This window comes from Leptodactylus fuscus, chromosome 5 (genome assembly GCF_031893055.1).
Source record: "Leptodactylus fuscus isolate aLepFus1 chromosome 5, aLepFus1.hap2, whole genome shotgun sequence".
In the NCBI taxonomy this organism is placed as follows: domain Eukaryota; kingdom Metazoa; phylum Chordata; class Amphibia; order Anura; family Leptodactylidae; genus Leptodactylus; species Leptodactylus fuscus.
The window spans coordinates 18,835,729-18,852,193 of NC_134269.1; the positions used below are offsets into that span (position 1 = coordinate 18,835,729).

The 16,465-nt window shown below is 41.3% G+C and overlaps 1 protein-coding gene across 3 annotated transcripts in view; it reads right to left on the bottom strand.

Annotated features, from left to right (window-relative positions):
* Positions 1-14,659: 14,659 nt before the first annotated feature.
* Positions 14,660-16,465, bottom strand: part of DNASE2 (deoxyribonuclease 2, lysosomal) — a 34,114-nt gene continuing 32,308 nt past the window's right edge. For all 3 annotated transcript variants that reach the window (XM_075272565.1, XM_075272564.1, XM_075272566.1), the window contains one exon: positions 14,660-16,373. In XM_075272565.1, the coding sequence (XP_075128666.1) occupies positions 16,033-16,373 (341 nt within the window). In that variant the 3' untranslated portion in view covers positions 14,660-16,032. The remainder of the gene's footprint in view (positions 16,374-16,465) is intronic.

Below are 16,465 nucleotides of genomic sequence, written 5' to 3' on the forward strand. Positions count from 1 at the left end.
GCTCCAGTGATTCTGATGAAGTCAGAATTTTTTCTCTAGCCCTCACCATTCCTGAGCAATCAGTGCCGTTAGTTATAGCACAATTATGTTCTCTACTGTCAGGTGGGTGGTCCTAGGTTGCAACAGAAAGACAGGGACCACCCCCCTGACAAAATTGCGCTGAAACTATCAGCACTTATTGCTCCGGAATGGTGGGGGCTAGAGAAAAAGATCCAACTGTCCCACAATCATTGGAACAGATCCCATTGAAGGATGCAATGATGGAGTTGATGATAAATCGTCTTTAGACCAATGTACTTGGACTGACCAAGAGACAAGGGGGCACTTTCTCTAGAAAAAAAGATATAACCATAGGCAGATATAGCATTTTGGATGTACAGTGACACATGTTGCAATAGGTACTAGGCTACATAAGGTACCTTCTGCCAAACCTTTCCTCATCTCCTAAATGGGAGTCTATTTTATGCCATATAAGCTATTGACTTCTCATACATCCTTCTGCATCCCTATAGACACATATAGAGCTATTTATATTGTCAGCTGGTCAACCAGATGCTCCTCCGCCTTATTTCTGAAAGCCAGTCGCCTTATGAGAACCTTCCTGTTCCCCTTAGGCTTTGTTGACATCTGCATTTGAGTCTCCATAAGAGATTCCGTCACAGATTCTAATGAAAGTCTGCGAAAAGAGGAAGGTCCTGCACGGAAATATACGTTTCAGTATATTCAGTATTATAGTCTATGGGGTCCACAGGTAACCGCTGTTTTAGCAGGTGGACTTTCCGTCGTTCCGGTCCCATGGTGGATCTGAACATCAGAAAGCACGGTGCAAGTGTGGACCTAGCCTTATATTGTCTTGGTGCAAATTATAGCTGAGGATAGTGGTTGTAGTGTTCTGAATGTATACATAGATTGAAAGGGCCAAGAGCTCTATGGTATACAGTAGCAATGGCTGGGTTTATTACACTATTCTGATTTGTCACTTGGAGTCTGTTGTGATATGGTGAGTAATGCATTGTAGTGTCGTGTGATAAGTTTCATTGTTGTTATAACAGGAGGTTCCATATTATCTTAACATGGAGCTATCTTATAATACTATACTGGTGCTATCATTTTACCTCCTATAGTTGTAGAAAAGGAGGTGCATTCAGTCTGTGTATTACACAGTGGACGGGGCTGGAAGCAGATGCCCCGCACAGTGGCCTGGCGCCATCACTACAGCTCTTTCCCAACCGAAGTAAAGTGGCCGCTAGGCTACTATACAAGACACGGAGCTCTCTGCTTCCAGTTCTGTGTAGTATATAGCTCAGGGTTCAGACATACCTCTGAACAGCTGATCTGTGCAGGAAGGGGGGGCTGTAGGCCTCACTGATCAGATATTTTTGACCAGGGCCAAGTGAGGCACATAAACATAACAAACTGTGATACTTCTCCTGGGCTTCGTTGTGGCATCCAGTGCGAGTCCCTGTCCTCTTCTGCCCTTCTGAAAAGTCACTTATGGCCCTAGAGGACCACTGAGGCTTGTGATTCGACCTCAGTGGTCAAGTGAAGCATGCTGACATCATGACCCAGGAGATAATGGGAGCAAAGGTGTTACTGGTAAGCGTACCCTGTGACTTAGGAGAATGAAAGGGTTAGTGTCAATATTCCTGGTGGTCTAGGTCAGTGAAGGGGTTACAATGAGAAACCTCTTTGGATTACAGCAGTAAGAGGGCTAATGTCATTGTACCTGGTGGTCTAGGGCAGAGGTCACCAACTACCAGGTCGCGGATTAGTACCGGGCCGTTTAACACTAGGTGTTGGGCCAACCCAGTCATCAGGGATCTCTGTGTGGCTACTAGGTGGTCTAGTGCAGTGAGTGAGGTCATATTAAAACTGCTACAGGTGTAGGCTATAAGGAAGCGTCAGATTACCTGGTGGTCTAGGGCAGTAGAGAGGTTATTGTCAGATTCCCTAGTGGTTTAGGACAGCAAGAGGGTTAATGTAAGCAGACCTTCGGATGTAAAGGGTTATTGAAGGAATCCCTGATCGTCTGGTGCAGAGAAGGGGTTAATGTCAGTTTTCCTAGTGGTTTAGGACAGGAAAGGCAGGGGTGTAAATAGAGTTAAACAACTCCAGCATGTGCCTTTGGGTGTTGGTTGTCAGAGGGGATACCAGGCTCACAATGTTGCTCTAGCTCTAACGTTCAGTTTCCAACCTCCAGTGATCATAGAGAGAACCATGCAGCCATCACTACAACTGCACAGTTCTCTTTAGGATCAAGCAGAATTATTCAGCGGCGCTCTGCTCCATCATTAAGCAGTGAAATAGCATTTGGTTCGGGGGGTATCTATGAGTCCCCCTGGCATAAATGCTCAGTTTCATGGATACCTACAGCTATTTCACTGCACGTGGGCTGGAAGAGCCTGGTATGCCTAAAAACCTCCACACCCATGGTGTTTTCTCGACACATTTAACTTCACCTGAGTCATTAGTAGGAAGATTGAATAATATAGCATGCATATGCCGGGAAGAAGGAAGAAGTATTCAGAGTCTAGGAATGATGTCACAACATTACCTACACGTGACATAAGTCACTCTCTTAATATATCTGACATAAATTATCACTTACAATGTGATAGATACAATGCCCTTTATGTCACTCCTTGGGAAAGTGTATAAGGTGTTGTAATAGAAAAAGTTAGTCATCGCCATCTAACAAAGTGAAATATATGGGCTGATGCAAATCTAATTTACTGCAATACCAAAACAAACACACAAAAAGATGCAGCACCCCCTGAGGGGCAATAACATACTGCGTATGGAGGCATGAAGAACCTCAAGACCACAGTCCTAGAGATCAGCCACCCCTTGACAGTATGTTACAGATGGAATTGACCTAGCACAAGAGATGATATAACAGAATGTCAGGATGGAGAGTACATGACCCGAGATTATAAAACAGATCTTCCAGTAATCTGGGCTTTAACAGCAGCTGGCATGTGGGGCGGTCTGGAGGTGATGTCTGGGATGTCATAGGAGCACAGACAGGATTTTCATACATACACATATATCTGTATCCATTCAGTCAGGTTATTCAAGGGAAAAGCAACGCCACAGTGGAAATCAGGCATAATGTTCACATCTGCACTAGCTGGTCCGTTGCAGGATCAGAACAACAGACACCTGGTCCACTAAAATAGCAAACACATAGAGAAACCAATAGACCCGATTGCCTATAATGGGGTCTACAACGAAAGAAGCCCCACTTGTGTATGTATCATTACTGAATTACATTGTTTGTGTATATATCATTAGTGAATATACTGTTTATGCATGTGTCATCAGTATATTACATTGGTATTTGTGTATGCAAGTAATGTCAGGGAAGGTCAGGGGTGAAACAGTTTCGTCCTGCAATCACAACACCATGTATGCTGCCAAGTCAGGTTTATTGCTTTACAACTTCTTCCATTCGATTTATAGTTGCTAATTCATAGTGTTAGTTAGCTTGGTTAGAGGATTCTTGAAGATACAAACAAAAAGAGTGAAAAAGGAAGATAAAGGTTGCTCTCAGCTTGGAGCTCTGTATCGAGGCAGCCACTCAGTGCGGCGCCATCTGTATAGATGTCCTCATGCAGGACATAAGAGTGGGAAGTTATAACCAGAAGGTGATTATAGCCATTTTTAGGGTACTCATCACTTCAAGGAGAAGATGGAACCAGTTTCCCAGGTTGAGGAAAGGAGGAGGCAGACACTTTGGCAATGGCGCGGCTAAGCAAAAGTCAGGAGTTGCACCTTACAAAAAACTGGGAATGCTTAGAAACTTTGTCACACCTTAGAAACCAGCAAACAAGCTGGGTGTGCCCAGTCCATCTGAGAGATCCACCAAGCTCAGTGAAAACAAAAGAACTCTAATTTGTAACATTTTTCTGTGTTTCTCCTTTATTTTTATAGCTGTATTGTTTTTTTGTTATTATGTTTGCCTTTTTTATATATCATTCAATTTAATGGCAGTGTGTATTTGTGGTGCAGGGACTGTGTTGGGGTGCGATTTACACTCAATTAGCAGCCTGAGTGAAGAGTGAGTGCAAGACTGAGGGCAAGTTCACACACAGTTTTTTGGTCAGGATTTTGAGGCCGTATCCGCCTCAAAATCCTGACCAAAAAGATGGCTCCCATTGAAATCAATGGGAGTCGCTCAGGAGTTTTTCCGGGAGCCGTTTCTTCCGACTCTTAGATAAAAGAAGCGAGGTGCTCATTCTTCGGGCTGACTCGCTGAAGACACCCCCTCCTCCGTACTAAGTCCATTCATTGGGCCTAATCCGGAGCGGAGTGCGCAGCTGGATGCCGATGCAGTGCACCGGCTTTCAGTCGGGGCTGTTGGTCCGAAACCTGAGGCGGCCTCCACCTCAGGTACATTTACGATTGTGAGCAGCATCTAGAATGTCTCTCCGAAGCATCCAATGGTAGTCTGTCATTGCTGTGATGCTCCATTTTCTCTGGTATCTCCTTTCCATCTCTTTAATGTCTTGGTGGAATCGTTCACCTTGTTCCTCACTCACAGCTCCCAAAGTTTCAGGAAAGTAGTCAAGGTGGGACTGGAAGAAAGGCACTTTCAAACTCATCAGGCAACGTAAAGCTTGAAATACTTTCAGCGTTTGTCCGACAATCTTTTCGAAGTGAGGATCTTTGTTATCGCCTAAAAATTTCTCTACGACTTCTTTAAATGCAATCCCCCCTTTTGGAGGATCCATCATGGTATTGACGATCTCTTGATCAACTATAAGGCCTTCTAATATCTGGTCTGACAAACTCACCTTTCTTCAATTTTGCCTCTAACAGGCCTGGAAACTTGGTGACCAAGTATTTCAAGCATTCTCCATCTCTCGGAAGTGACTTTACAAATTGCTTCATCAATCCCAATTTTATGTGGAGAGGTGGTAGAAGAACTTTATGGGGAGGTACCAAAGTTTCTCGGAGGACATTTTTTTTAACCAACTGTTAGTACTCTCAGCTGCAAACTTTTCTTGGTCCAGTGATTTTGTCGGTTTCGACTGTCCCATAGACACATAAAACAAAGGTATTTGGTATACCCAGCTAGTGCCATCAAATTCCCACACACTTGCCAACCATGGTCTTCATATTTAAGCTTATGAAGAACCAATTCCAATTTCTCGTACATTTCCTTCCACTATACAGAATGACCTACAGGGATGGAAGCGTAAAAACCACCATTGTAGAGTACAACTGCTTTGAGACTTCTTTTTGAAGAATTTCTGAAAATACGACATTGCTCTGAATTGTATTGGATTATAAATTGACCCATCAGACCTTCAACATTGATGCAATAACCAACTTGTCTTCCTGGGTGAAGTAAGGAACGAACTCCTTTCCACGATGTCTAAACCATGAAAATGACACACTCCTGGCAAGAATAAATTCCCGCTTTTCAGCCTGATAACTTTGGGCTTTGGGAAGATTCAAGTCTCTAATCAAATCATTAATTTCCTCCTGAGAAAACAATTTTGGTCTTGTATCATCTTCAAAGTCAGAATTTGTCATTCATTATTCGTTATCTGGTTCAGGTATGACTTCACCTTCATTGGAGCTAGGTATCTCATCCAAGGTAGCAGGGGGCTTGGGTACTGGTATATCTGTGCCATAGGGGATGGGACAAACTGCTGAGTGAAGATTGGGGTATGAAATGGAATGCTTGCATTTTGGAATTAAACCCTTTCATATCGCATTAACAAAAGTAACAGTCGTCATTATAGTTCTTTTGCTCTTGCCATAACTACTATAATACTGCCCCCTATGTACAAGAATATACTGTAACTACTATAATACTGCCTCCTATGTACAAGAATAAAACTACTATAATGCTGCTCCTATGTACAAGAATATAACTACTATAATACTGCTCCTATGTACAAGAATATAACTACTATAATACTGCCCCTATGTACAAGAATATAACTACTATAATACTGCTCCTATGTACAATATAACTACTATAATACTACTCCTATGTACAAGAATATAACTACTATAATACTACTCCTATGTACAAGAATATAACTACTATAATACTGCTCCTATGTACAAGAATATAACTACTATAATACTGCCCCTATGTACAAGAATATAACTACTATAATACTGCTCCTATGTACAATATAACTACTATAATACTACTCCTATGTACAAGAATATAACTACTATAATACTGCTCCTTTGTACAAGAATATAACTACTATAATACTGCTCCTATGCACAAGAATATAACTACGATAATACTGCCCCCGTATGTACTGTACAAGCATATGACTATATAAAGCTGCCCTTTATGTATAAAATATGAACCAGCAGGGGTAAGACAATACGGCAGTTCTTCATTTATAGATCTGATGAGTACAGAGAAGCGTGTTCCCTTTTCACTACAGTACACGAATGACTGAGTGCTATATTTTTGGCAGCTCAAATACGGATAGCATTCCAAGCGGCTGTGTAACGCCATTCTTGGTGTGCAGCAGGTCACAAATGATTGGTCTAGCCAGGGTCAGCTGACATACTGTACAACACAAACAGTGATCCTGGCTTAGAATATTCTCCAAGCTTGGAGCACCCCCCATACCCCGCCCTTGTCCAAATGGAGGCAGCTCGGGAGACACCAAGTGGTGTCCAATCTGAAGTAGCACTGTATCCAGTGCAAGTAGCTTAGACTTATTGGAAACGTAACATTCGAGACTTCGCCGTCCCTCCGGCACAGGACGTAGACTCGTCTATTCCATTCACACAGTATCCAGCTTGTGCGGTGATGGGTAGGCGGGTAGTTGGATCGATGTAAACAACTGGCAGATATAGTAATGGCGGAGAGAGTATAGGAGGGGACGATATGTGCCACCTCCTTATACTTCCTTGTCCTCAAACGCCCGTCTGGACAGAGGCCCAGAGCTTGTTAATGCAAAACTGACAGTCTGCACGTAGCTGTCTGCAGACACACAAATACACAGCGAGTGATCAAGCAGGACATAACAACTTGTACAGTGCTGCATAGACTCTGAACCAAAGCAGCTTAACCCCGCGCACGCTGATATCCCCCCACTCACTGCCACTAAGAACATGTCTGTGCATAGTGGATACAAGTGCTTCAAGGCAATCTGACGTCAGTCCCTGACAGCGCTAATGGATATTAAATATTCAATGGAAGAACGTCACTTAACTCTGAAGGACGCCATCGGGCGACATTTTATCATGCATATGTTTCCATGAATGTATAAAGTGCAACTCCAGTCACAGCAGAGATCTACATGAATGGTGTAGTAATCATTCCTGAGTCACATGGTAAATGTATATTATACAAAAGACTATCCGAACTTCTGTTATGTTCCTTTCAATGTACCAACCATCAAATAACCACTATAATACTACCTCCTATGTACAAGAATATAACTACTATAATACTACTCCTATGTACAAGAATATAACTACTATAATACTGCTCCTATGTACAAGAATATAACTACTATAATACTACTCCTATGTACAAGAATATAACTACTATAATACTACTCCTATGTACAAGAATATAACTACTATAATACTGCCCCCTATGTACAAGAATATAACTACTATAATACTACCTCCTATGTACAAGTATATAACTACTATAATACTACTCCTATGTACAAGAATATAACTACTATAATACTGCCTCCTATGTACAAGAATATAACTACTATAATACTACCTCCTATGTACAAGAATATAACTACTATAATACTGCCCCCTATGTACAAGAATATAACTACTATAATACTACTCCTATGTACAAGAATATAACTACTATAATACTGCCCCCTATGTACAAGAATATAACTACTATAATACTACCTCCTATGTACAAGTATATAACTACTATAATACTACTCCTATGTACAAGAATATAACTACTATAATACTGCCTCCTATGTACAAGAATATAACTACTATAATACTACCTCCTATGTACAAGAATATAACTACTATAATACTGCTCCTATGTACAAGAATATAACTACTATAATACTGCTCCTATGTACAAGAATATAACTACTATAATACTACTCCTATGTACAAGAATATAACTACTATAATACTACCTCCTATGTACAAGTATATAACTACTATAATACTGCCCCTATGTACAAGAATATAACTACTATAATACTGCTCCTATGTACAAGAATATAACTACTATAATACTGCCTCCTATGTACAAGAATATAACTACTATAATACTACTCCTATGTACAAGAATATAACTACTATAATACTGCCCCCTATGTACAAGAATATAACTACTATAATACTACCTCCTATGTACAAGTATATAACTACTATAATACTGCCCCTATGTACAAGAATATAACTACTATAATACTGCTCCTATGTACAAGAATATAACTACTATAATACTGCCCCCTATGTACAAGAATATAACTACTATAATACTACCTCCTATGTACAAGTATATAACTACTATAATACTGCCCCTATGTACAAGAATATAACTACTATAATACTGCTCCTATGTACAAGAATATAACTACTATAATACTACTCCTATGTACAAGAATATAACTACTATAATACTACTCCTATGTACAAGAATATAACTACTATAATACTACTCCTATGTACAAGAATATAACTACTATACTACCTCCTATGTACAAGAATATAACTACTATAATACTGCTCCTATGTACAAGAATATAACTACTATAATACTGCTCCTATGTATAAGAATATAACTACTATAATACCACTCCTATGTACAAGAATATAACTACTATAATACTACCTCCTATGTACAAGTATATAACTACTATAATACTGCCCCTATGTACAAGAATATAACTACTATAATACTGCTCCTATGTACAAGAATATAACTACTATAATACTACTATGTACAAGAATATAACTACTATAATACTACTCCTATGTACAAGAATATAACTACTATAATACTACTCCTATGTACAAGAATATAACTACTATAATACTACCTCCTATGTACAAGAATATAACTACTATAATACTGCTCCTATGTACAAGAATATAACTACTATAATACTACTCATATGTACAAGAATATAACTACTATAATACTGCTCCTATGTACAAGAATATAACTACTATAATACTGCTCCTATGTATAAGAATATAACTACTATAATACCACTCCTATGTACAAGAATATAACTACTATAATACTACCTCCTATGTACAAGTATATAACTACTATAATACTGCCCCTATGTACAAGAATATAACTACTATAATACTGCTCCTATGTACAAGAATATAACTACTATAATACTACTATGTACAAGAATATAACTACTATAATACTACTCCTATGTACAAGAATATAACTACTATAATACTACTCCTATGTACAAGAATATAACTACTATAATACTACCTCCTATGTACAAGAATATAACTACTATAATACTGCTCCTATGTACAAGAATATAACTACTATAATACTACTCATATGTACAAGAATATAACTACTATAATACTTCTCCTATGTACAAGAATATAACTACTATAATACTGCTCCTATATACAAGAATATAACTACTATAATACTACCTCCTAAAGGGGCCACACGGTGGCTCAGTGGTTAGCACTGCAGCCTTGCAGCGCTGGAGTCCTGGTGTTCAAATCCCACCAAGGGCAGAAAACCATCTGCAAGGAGTTTGTATGTTCTCCCCATGTTTGCATGGATTTCCATCCCATATTCCAAAGACATACTGATAGGGAAAAAATGTACATTGTGAGCTCCATGTGGGGCTCACAATCTACATTTAAAAAAAATAAATAAATAAAAAAATAATACTACCTCCTATGTACAAGAATATAACTACTATAATAATACTCCTATGTACAAGAATATAACTACTATAATACTGCCTCCTATGTACATGAATATAACTACTATAATACTGTCCCTATGTACAAGAATATAACTACTATAATACTACCTCCTATGTACAAGTATATAACTACTATAATACTGCCCCTATGTACAAGAATATAACTACTATAATACTACTCCTATGTACAGGAATATAACTACTTTAATACTGCCCCCTATGTATAAGAATATAACTACTATAATACTACCTCCTATGTACAAGAATATAACTACTATAATACTGCCCCCTATGTACAAGAATATAACTACTATAATACTGCTCCTATGTACAAGAATATAACTACTATAATACTACTCCTATGTACAAGAATATAACTACTATAATACTACCTCCTATGTACAAGAATATAACTACTATAATACTGCTCCTATGTACAAGAATATAACTACTATAATACTGCCCCCTATGTACAAGAATATAACTACTATAATACTACTCCTATGTACAAGAATATAACTACCATATATACTCGAGTATAAGCCGACCCGAATATAAGCCGACCCCCCTAATTTTACCACAAAAAACTGGGAAAACGTATTGACTCGAGTATAAGCCTAGGGGGGAAAAGCAGCAGCTGCTGGAAAATTTTCAAAAATTAAAATGGCCGGAGTTTTTGGGTGCAGTAGACCCTGGAGAAGGGGAGGGGGTGTTTTGGTTGTCTGTCTGCCCCTTCCCTAAGCTTGAGGACTTTCCCCCCCCCACTTGGAATTCAGCCTGGCTGCATATAGGGTATTCTGAAGTGCTCCTATTAACCCCTTCCCGACGGAACAGGAGCACTGCAGATGCCCTATATTCAGTAGACCGGGTACTTTCAGACACAGGGATACCTAATGCGTATGTGTGTCACAGTCATTTTTCTACTTTTGTATGTATTCTAGGAGTGTTTCAGAACTTTAATTTTTTTTAAATCTTCCTTTTTTTTTTGCACTATTTTATGGGAGATTCTATACATTGATATTGTGGTTGGTCATAGAGCCCCCTCCCACCTAAAAAAAAAAAAAAAAAAAAAAAAAAATATTTTTTTTTTTTTTTGCTGACTCGAGTATAAGCCGAGGGGGGCTTTTTCAGCACAAAAACTGGGCTGAAAAATTCGGCTTATACTCGAGTATATACGGTACTATAATACTGCTGCGATGTATAACATCACTACTACTGTGAGCATGGAGCAGGAAGCTCTTTATATCAGTGAAGTTTCTCTAAACAATGGTAGATAAGGTTATTGTCATTGGCATGAATCAGTCATAAAACAGAACATTCAGTGAATTGTAGGAGGTTGTGTATAAGATAAGGTTATCACAATGAGGGCTGGGGGGAGGTTGTACATGCCAGGTGGGTAATTTGCCTGATAAATATATGGGTGAAAGTGTCCGTCATGTGACAGGTGATCTGAGGCTACAGACTAATCAGCTGCTAACAGGATAACTGAGAACAATGGCGGTGAGTAGTAATGAGCTGGCAGCCACTCGCCTTCCACTTAGCAGGGATTCTCCCATGTTAGGGTCATTTCGGGCAAACCAAGCATTTCTCATCAGGCAATGAACAAACTGAAGATGCCAGGATTAATACAACTGATACAAACTGCTCAAAAGTTACTAACATTTTTGGAACATAGAAGAAGGTCATAATGGTATATGTCTGCTTTTCTTAAAGAGGATCTTTCATGCTATCCTGCACATGCGGTTTTATATACCGCTAGAAAGCCGACAGTGTGCTGAATTCAGAGCACTGTCCGTTTTCCCATTATGTGCCCCGGTACAAGAGATATCAGTGCCGTTACTGATCTCTGCCCACTGTCAGAAGGGCGTTCCTGACTGTCTAGCTGTGCTGTGAGGTACGCCCCCCTCTAACATTACTAGTCCAATGCCCTGTACTGTCAGTGGGGGTGTTCCTCATCACCCACTGAAATTGTGAGGAACGTCTCCCAGTCTATGGATGAGTACAGTAAGGAGGGTGGTCCTCTCTCCTTAGCATTATCACTGGGCATTAAGGAGCGCCACCTCTGACAGTACAGGACTATGGACGAGTTAGTTACAGCCCAACTAGACAGTTAGGAACGCCCTTCTGACAGTGGGAAGAGATCGGTAACGGCACCGATATCTCCAGCCCCGGGGCACATAACGGGAAAACCGACGGTGCTCTAAATTCAGCACACTGTCGGCTTTCTAGTGGTATATAAAACTGCATCTGCACTAGGACTTGAAATGTCCTCTTTAAAGGCTCCTACATATCACTATTATTGGTTAGGAGACATTTAGGACTCCCTTTAAGTTAATAAAAGGTATATAAAGTATGCAGTGAGCGTCCCCTAGTGGTAACTACAGGCAGCCAGAATGTTATTATTAAAGGGGCAATGAATACTGATAACCTATCCACGGGACAAGTCATCAGTATCAAGATAGTTGGGGTCCTACACCGGACTTCACAGCGATCAGCTGATTTGGCTGACAGGGATCGTATACAAGGTATAGTAGCCTTGGTGAAATAAATGGGAGAAGAGCTGCGGTTCCCTCCATACACTGTATACGGCTTCAGCTCTGTACATTGTAATAGCAGCTCAATGGACAAATGCAAACACAGATATGGTTAAGTGTGATGGAGTGTCCTACCCGCAGGCAATGCAAACAGCGGCGACAGGGTGTATATTAATAAAACTTAACTTTTATTACCCCAATACAAAACATAACGTATAAAAAGCGGCGCCATATTGCTCATAACTAAGCACAAAACAATCAACTAAAGAGCAAGTGGTGCTCAGTTAGTAAACAGCATGTGAAAGACATATGGGAACGACTGTAAATGTGCCATATACTGTGTAACTACCAAACACAGAGGGTTCTGCGTGAACACATTCCGTCACGGCTTACCGCTCTGGAATAGGCCCAAATGAATGGGCTTAGTCCGGAGGGTGCTGTCGCTGAATCAGCCGCGGAATCCGCCTGAAGAAAGGACAGCTCGCTTCTTTTTTACTTGAGCGGGAACAAACCGCTCATGGAAAAAGGAAATGACCGGCTCCCATTGATTTCAACGGGAGGTGGCAGGATTTTGACATGGACTCCGCGTCAAAATCCTGACCATTGTGCCCCGTGTGAACTATCCCTTATACATTACCTACTGTTGTACTCCTTGCGCTGCCGCAGGTCTTCAATGAAGCCCGAGGAGTACACCTAAACTTCAGTACCCGCGCCCCGTACCTCCAGCACTTGTGCAGTGAAACCGGGGTGTATGTCCTCGGTCTATAAGGACCAGTGGGTGGTTTAGTGTCCCAAATTGACCTGACAGGTTCCCTTTAAGTATAGATAGCTCATGTGCAGTCAGAGGCCTAGAAGACAAGATGACTACTTGAGAGGGATTATGAGGGAATATATTGGGTATAAATAAACAACCTGAATATAAAGAGGTGCGGCTGTCACCTCGGCCTTGTCCCCAACCTCTAGCTTGTAGGTGACCTTTTCCTGTCCTGTCAGAATCAGAGAGTCCCACTTCAGCAGAGTAAAGATCAGTATTAGACTCCTCTTCAGGAATCCTATTTCCACCTTATTATCCCATGGACGCCCATCATTTGTAAGGGCTCGTTCACATCTGCGTTGTTCGGTCCTTATTGCAGGTTTCCGTTTCCTGCATAAAACAGATGCAGGAGACGGAAGCCTGCAGGAGACTTTCTCACCCATTCATTTGAATGGGTGAGAAAGCTGTCCGGCCGTGCGCGGCAGTGAGCGTTTTGCGCTCTCCGCCGCGAAACCGGGTTTTATAATCCGGACACAGAGTCGGACATGCACTACTCTGTGTCCGGATAAAAAAATCCGGTTTCGCGGCGGAGAGCCTAAAACGCTCACCGCCGCACCCGGTCTATGATTTCCGTCTTCTGCCATGCAGAAGACGGAAACCATAGTACGGAGACATGAACGCAGGTGTGAACCCAGCGAAACACTTACTAACTGTGCACCACCTGCTTTATGTTTGATGGTACTGTGCTTAGTTGTCGGGCCATGTGGCGCCGCTTTTTCTAATGGTATAATTAAAGATTTATTAATATGCACACTATCCTTCATTAGTATACAGCTATTGTATACGGCTTCCGGCCGATGTATAATCCGATTAGTCTGGTCCAGACGTCAGACCCCGCCAATCTGGTACCTGAAGAGAGGTCATCAGTATCCATTACCCATAGGACTTAGACAATCCCTTTAATTGATATAATCAAATCAAAAAATGCTTTAATTAATACAAAGTCACGTGACCCTAAATGTCGCTATACAGTCCGACATAGTCCTTCTATTACGGTGTCACTTTAAATCCTTTGTCCACCCAGTCTGCGGATATTGTGAAAGTGCAAACATGGCACTTAATGGATTTGCACGTTGGACTGAGCTATAGCCATAGACGAAACTGAGACGTAATCTGAGGTGTTTCTAGAACGGTTTCCTGCTCTCCTTTAGTAATGGCTGGAATGAATCACCACATAACGCGGCTACACAGCGATAAGATGTTGCCCCCTTGTGGTACGTATGGGTATTACATCTATATCTGAAGTGCTATAGTATATCAGACCCCTGCTGATACTCTTGACGCCTGTCCTACCTTCTTACGCTGTTTCCGTCCTGGGCCACTTTTGACTGACATTGGCTGCTACAGTAAGAAATGTCATGTAGTTAGTTGCACAAACTGTCAGAAGAGGAAAAAAAAAGTGACGAAATTCAGTATTTTATTGATTAAATCCCAGAAATCAGTGTAAATCACCTTTACTGTATGCCGTAACATTTCATTTAATCTACAGGGCACAGCGCAATTCAGAATTTTCAGTATTTTTACAAAAATTTGACCCACAAGTCCTAGAAGTAGATACAGAGACAAATAAAGAAAAATCGGTTACATAATGACATCACCAGAGATATTACAGGGTGGCACCAATCTGAGATGACATTGTGACGTCACAGTAATTATAACCTAGAAATTGGTGGTGACATCACAAGGTTCTGTCTCTTACATGGTGACATCACAAAATGATCCCAGAGACCATCAGATGACATCACAGGGAGGTACCAGTGTGAGGAGACTTTGTAAAATCATGCAATGCTCACACAGAGTGCTGGAATAACCTCTATGTCTCAGCTGATATATCTTAGCACCAGGGGCGTAACTATCGGGGTAGCAGTGGTAGCAGCTGCCACAGGGGCCGGGACATTAGGGGGTCGGCGATAGCCGCTACCGCTGCGTTTCTTTTTTCTTAATAGGCCGTTACCAGCTAGACTTACTCCATCTGGTAACGGGCCCTATTTACTTACTGATCCTGGCAGGGATCAGGATCGCTAAGTGACACCGCAGGCCCCAGAAACACTATTATTATACATGGGGGGCTTTTCAGACCCCTGAGTATAATGATCGGTGGCCTGGTGGAGGTAAAAGAACATAAAAACTGTGTTACTTACCTCCCTGGGTTCCAGACAGGCTTCGGGCCTACTTGTATGACATCCCTGACATCACATGACCGGGGCCTGTGTCCCGGGTCATGTGACGTCCCGGACGTCATTGAAGATGGCCGACACCACCGAGGAGTGCAGGGGAGCCTGGGATAGGTAAGTAACAGTATTTTTATGTTGGTATCCCCTCTCAGTCTCCCATTATTATACTCTGGGGTCTGTCAAAAGTTTGCCACAGGGCCCCGCCATTCCTAGTTACGCCACTGCTTAGCACTTCCTGGTGACAGCACAAGATGTTGTCCCTCACATGGTGACATCATAGAAGCCGTCTCACCGCCCAACAGATGACATGAGGAGGTGCCACTACTTCTACTATGTCTTAGTAGATTACTGAGACACAACTGTGACATGATGAGGGTAAAATGACCAGTGATGTCATCTGGTGTCACCGCTTATCACTAATATCACATGATGTCATGAGAAGATGCTACACTCAGGAGACAGAACAGACTTCCAGCTGCTTGCTGACTCGTCCTAAGACAATGATGACATCACAAGTTTCAATGTCGTGATGTCATCATCACAAATACAGTAATGTACAGTCAGTCACACCAGTCCGCACATTGTTCTCCAGTCTCTCCTCAATGGCCGCAATCGCTATATTTAGATACCAAGGCCTTAAAGGATTTCCACACGATGGGGTCTGAGCTGCACAATGTGCCCCCTCCTCGCTGCATCTCCTCATGGTCCCGGTTTATATCACCAATACAGGCCCAGCCCGGGTTGTCCGACGAGGTCACGCACCACTTGGAGTGGTCGATATTAGACGAGTAGTTGAGACCAGAGCCAAAGGAGATTGAGTGAACGTTATATGTGTGATATTGCTGCGAGCAGTTGGAATGAAGGATGCCCTGGGAATTCAACCAGAACTGAACAAACAGGTCTGACTTCAAGACCTCTGATACCCATCCTGAATACAGATCTGTGGAGATAATGGATGGTGTGAACATATACAGTCACAGCTCTATGATTACAGCTCTTGGGCCTCTTACAGGGTTTGATCAGGACTCAAAA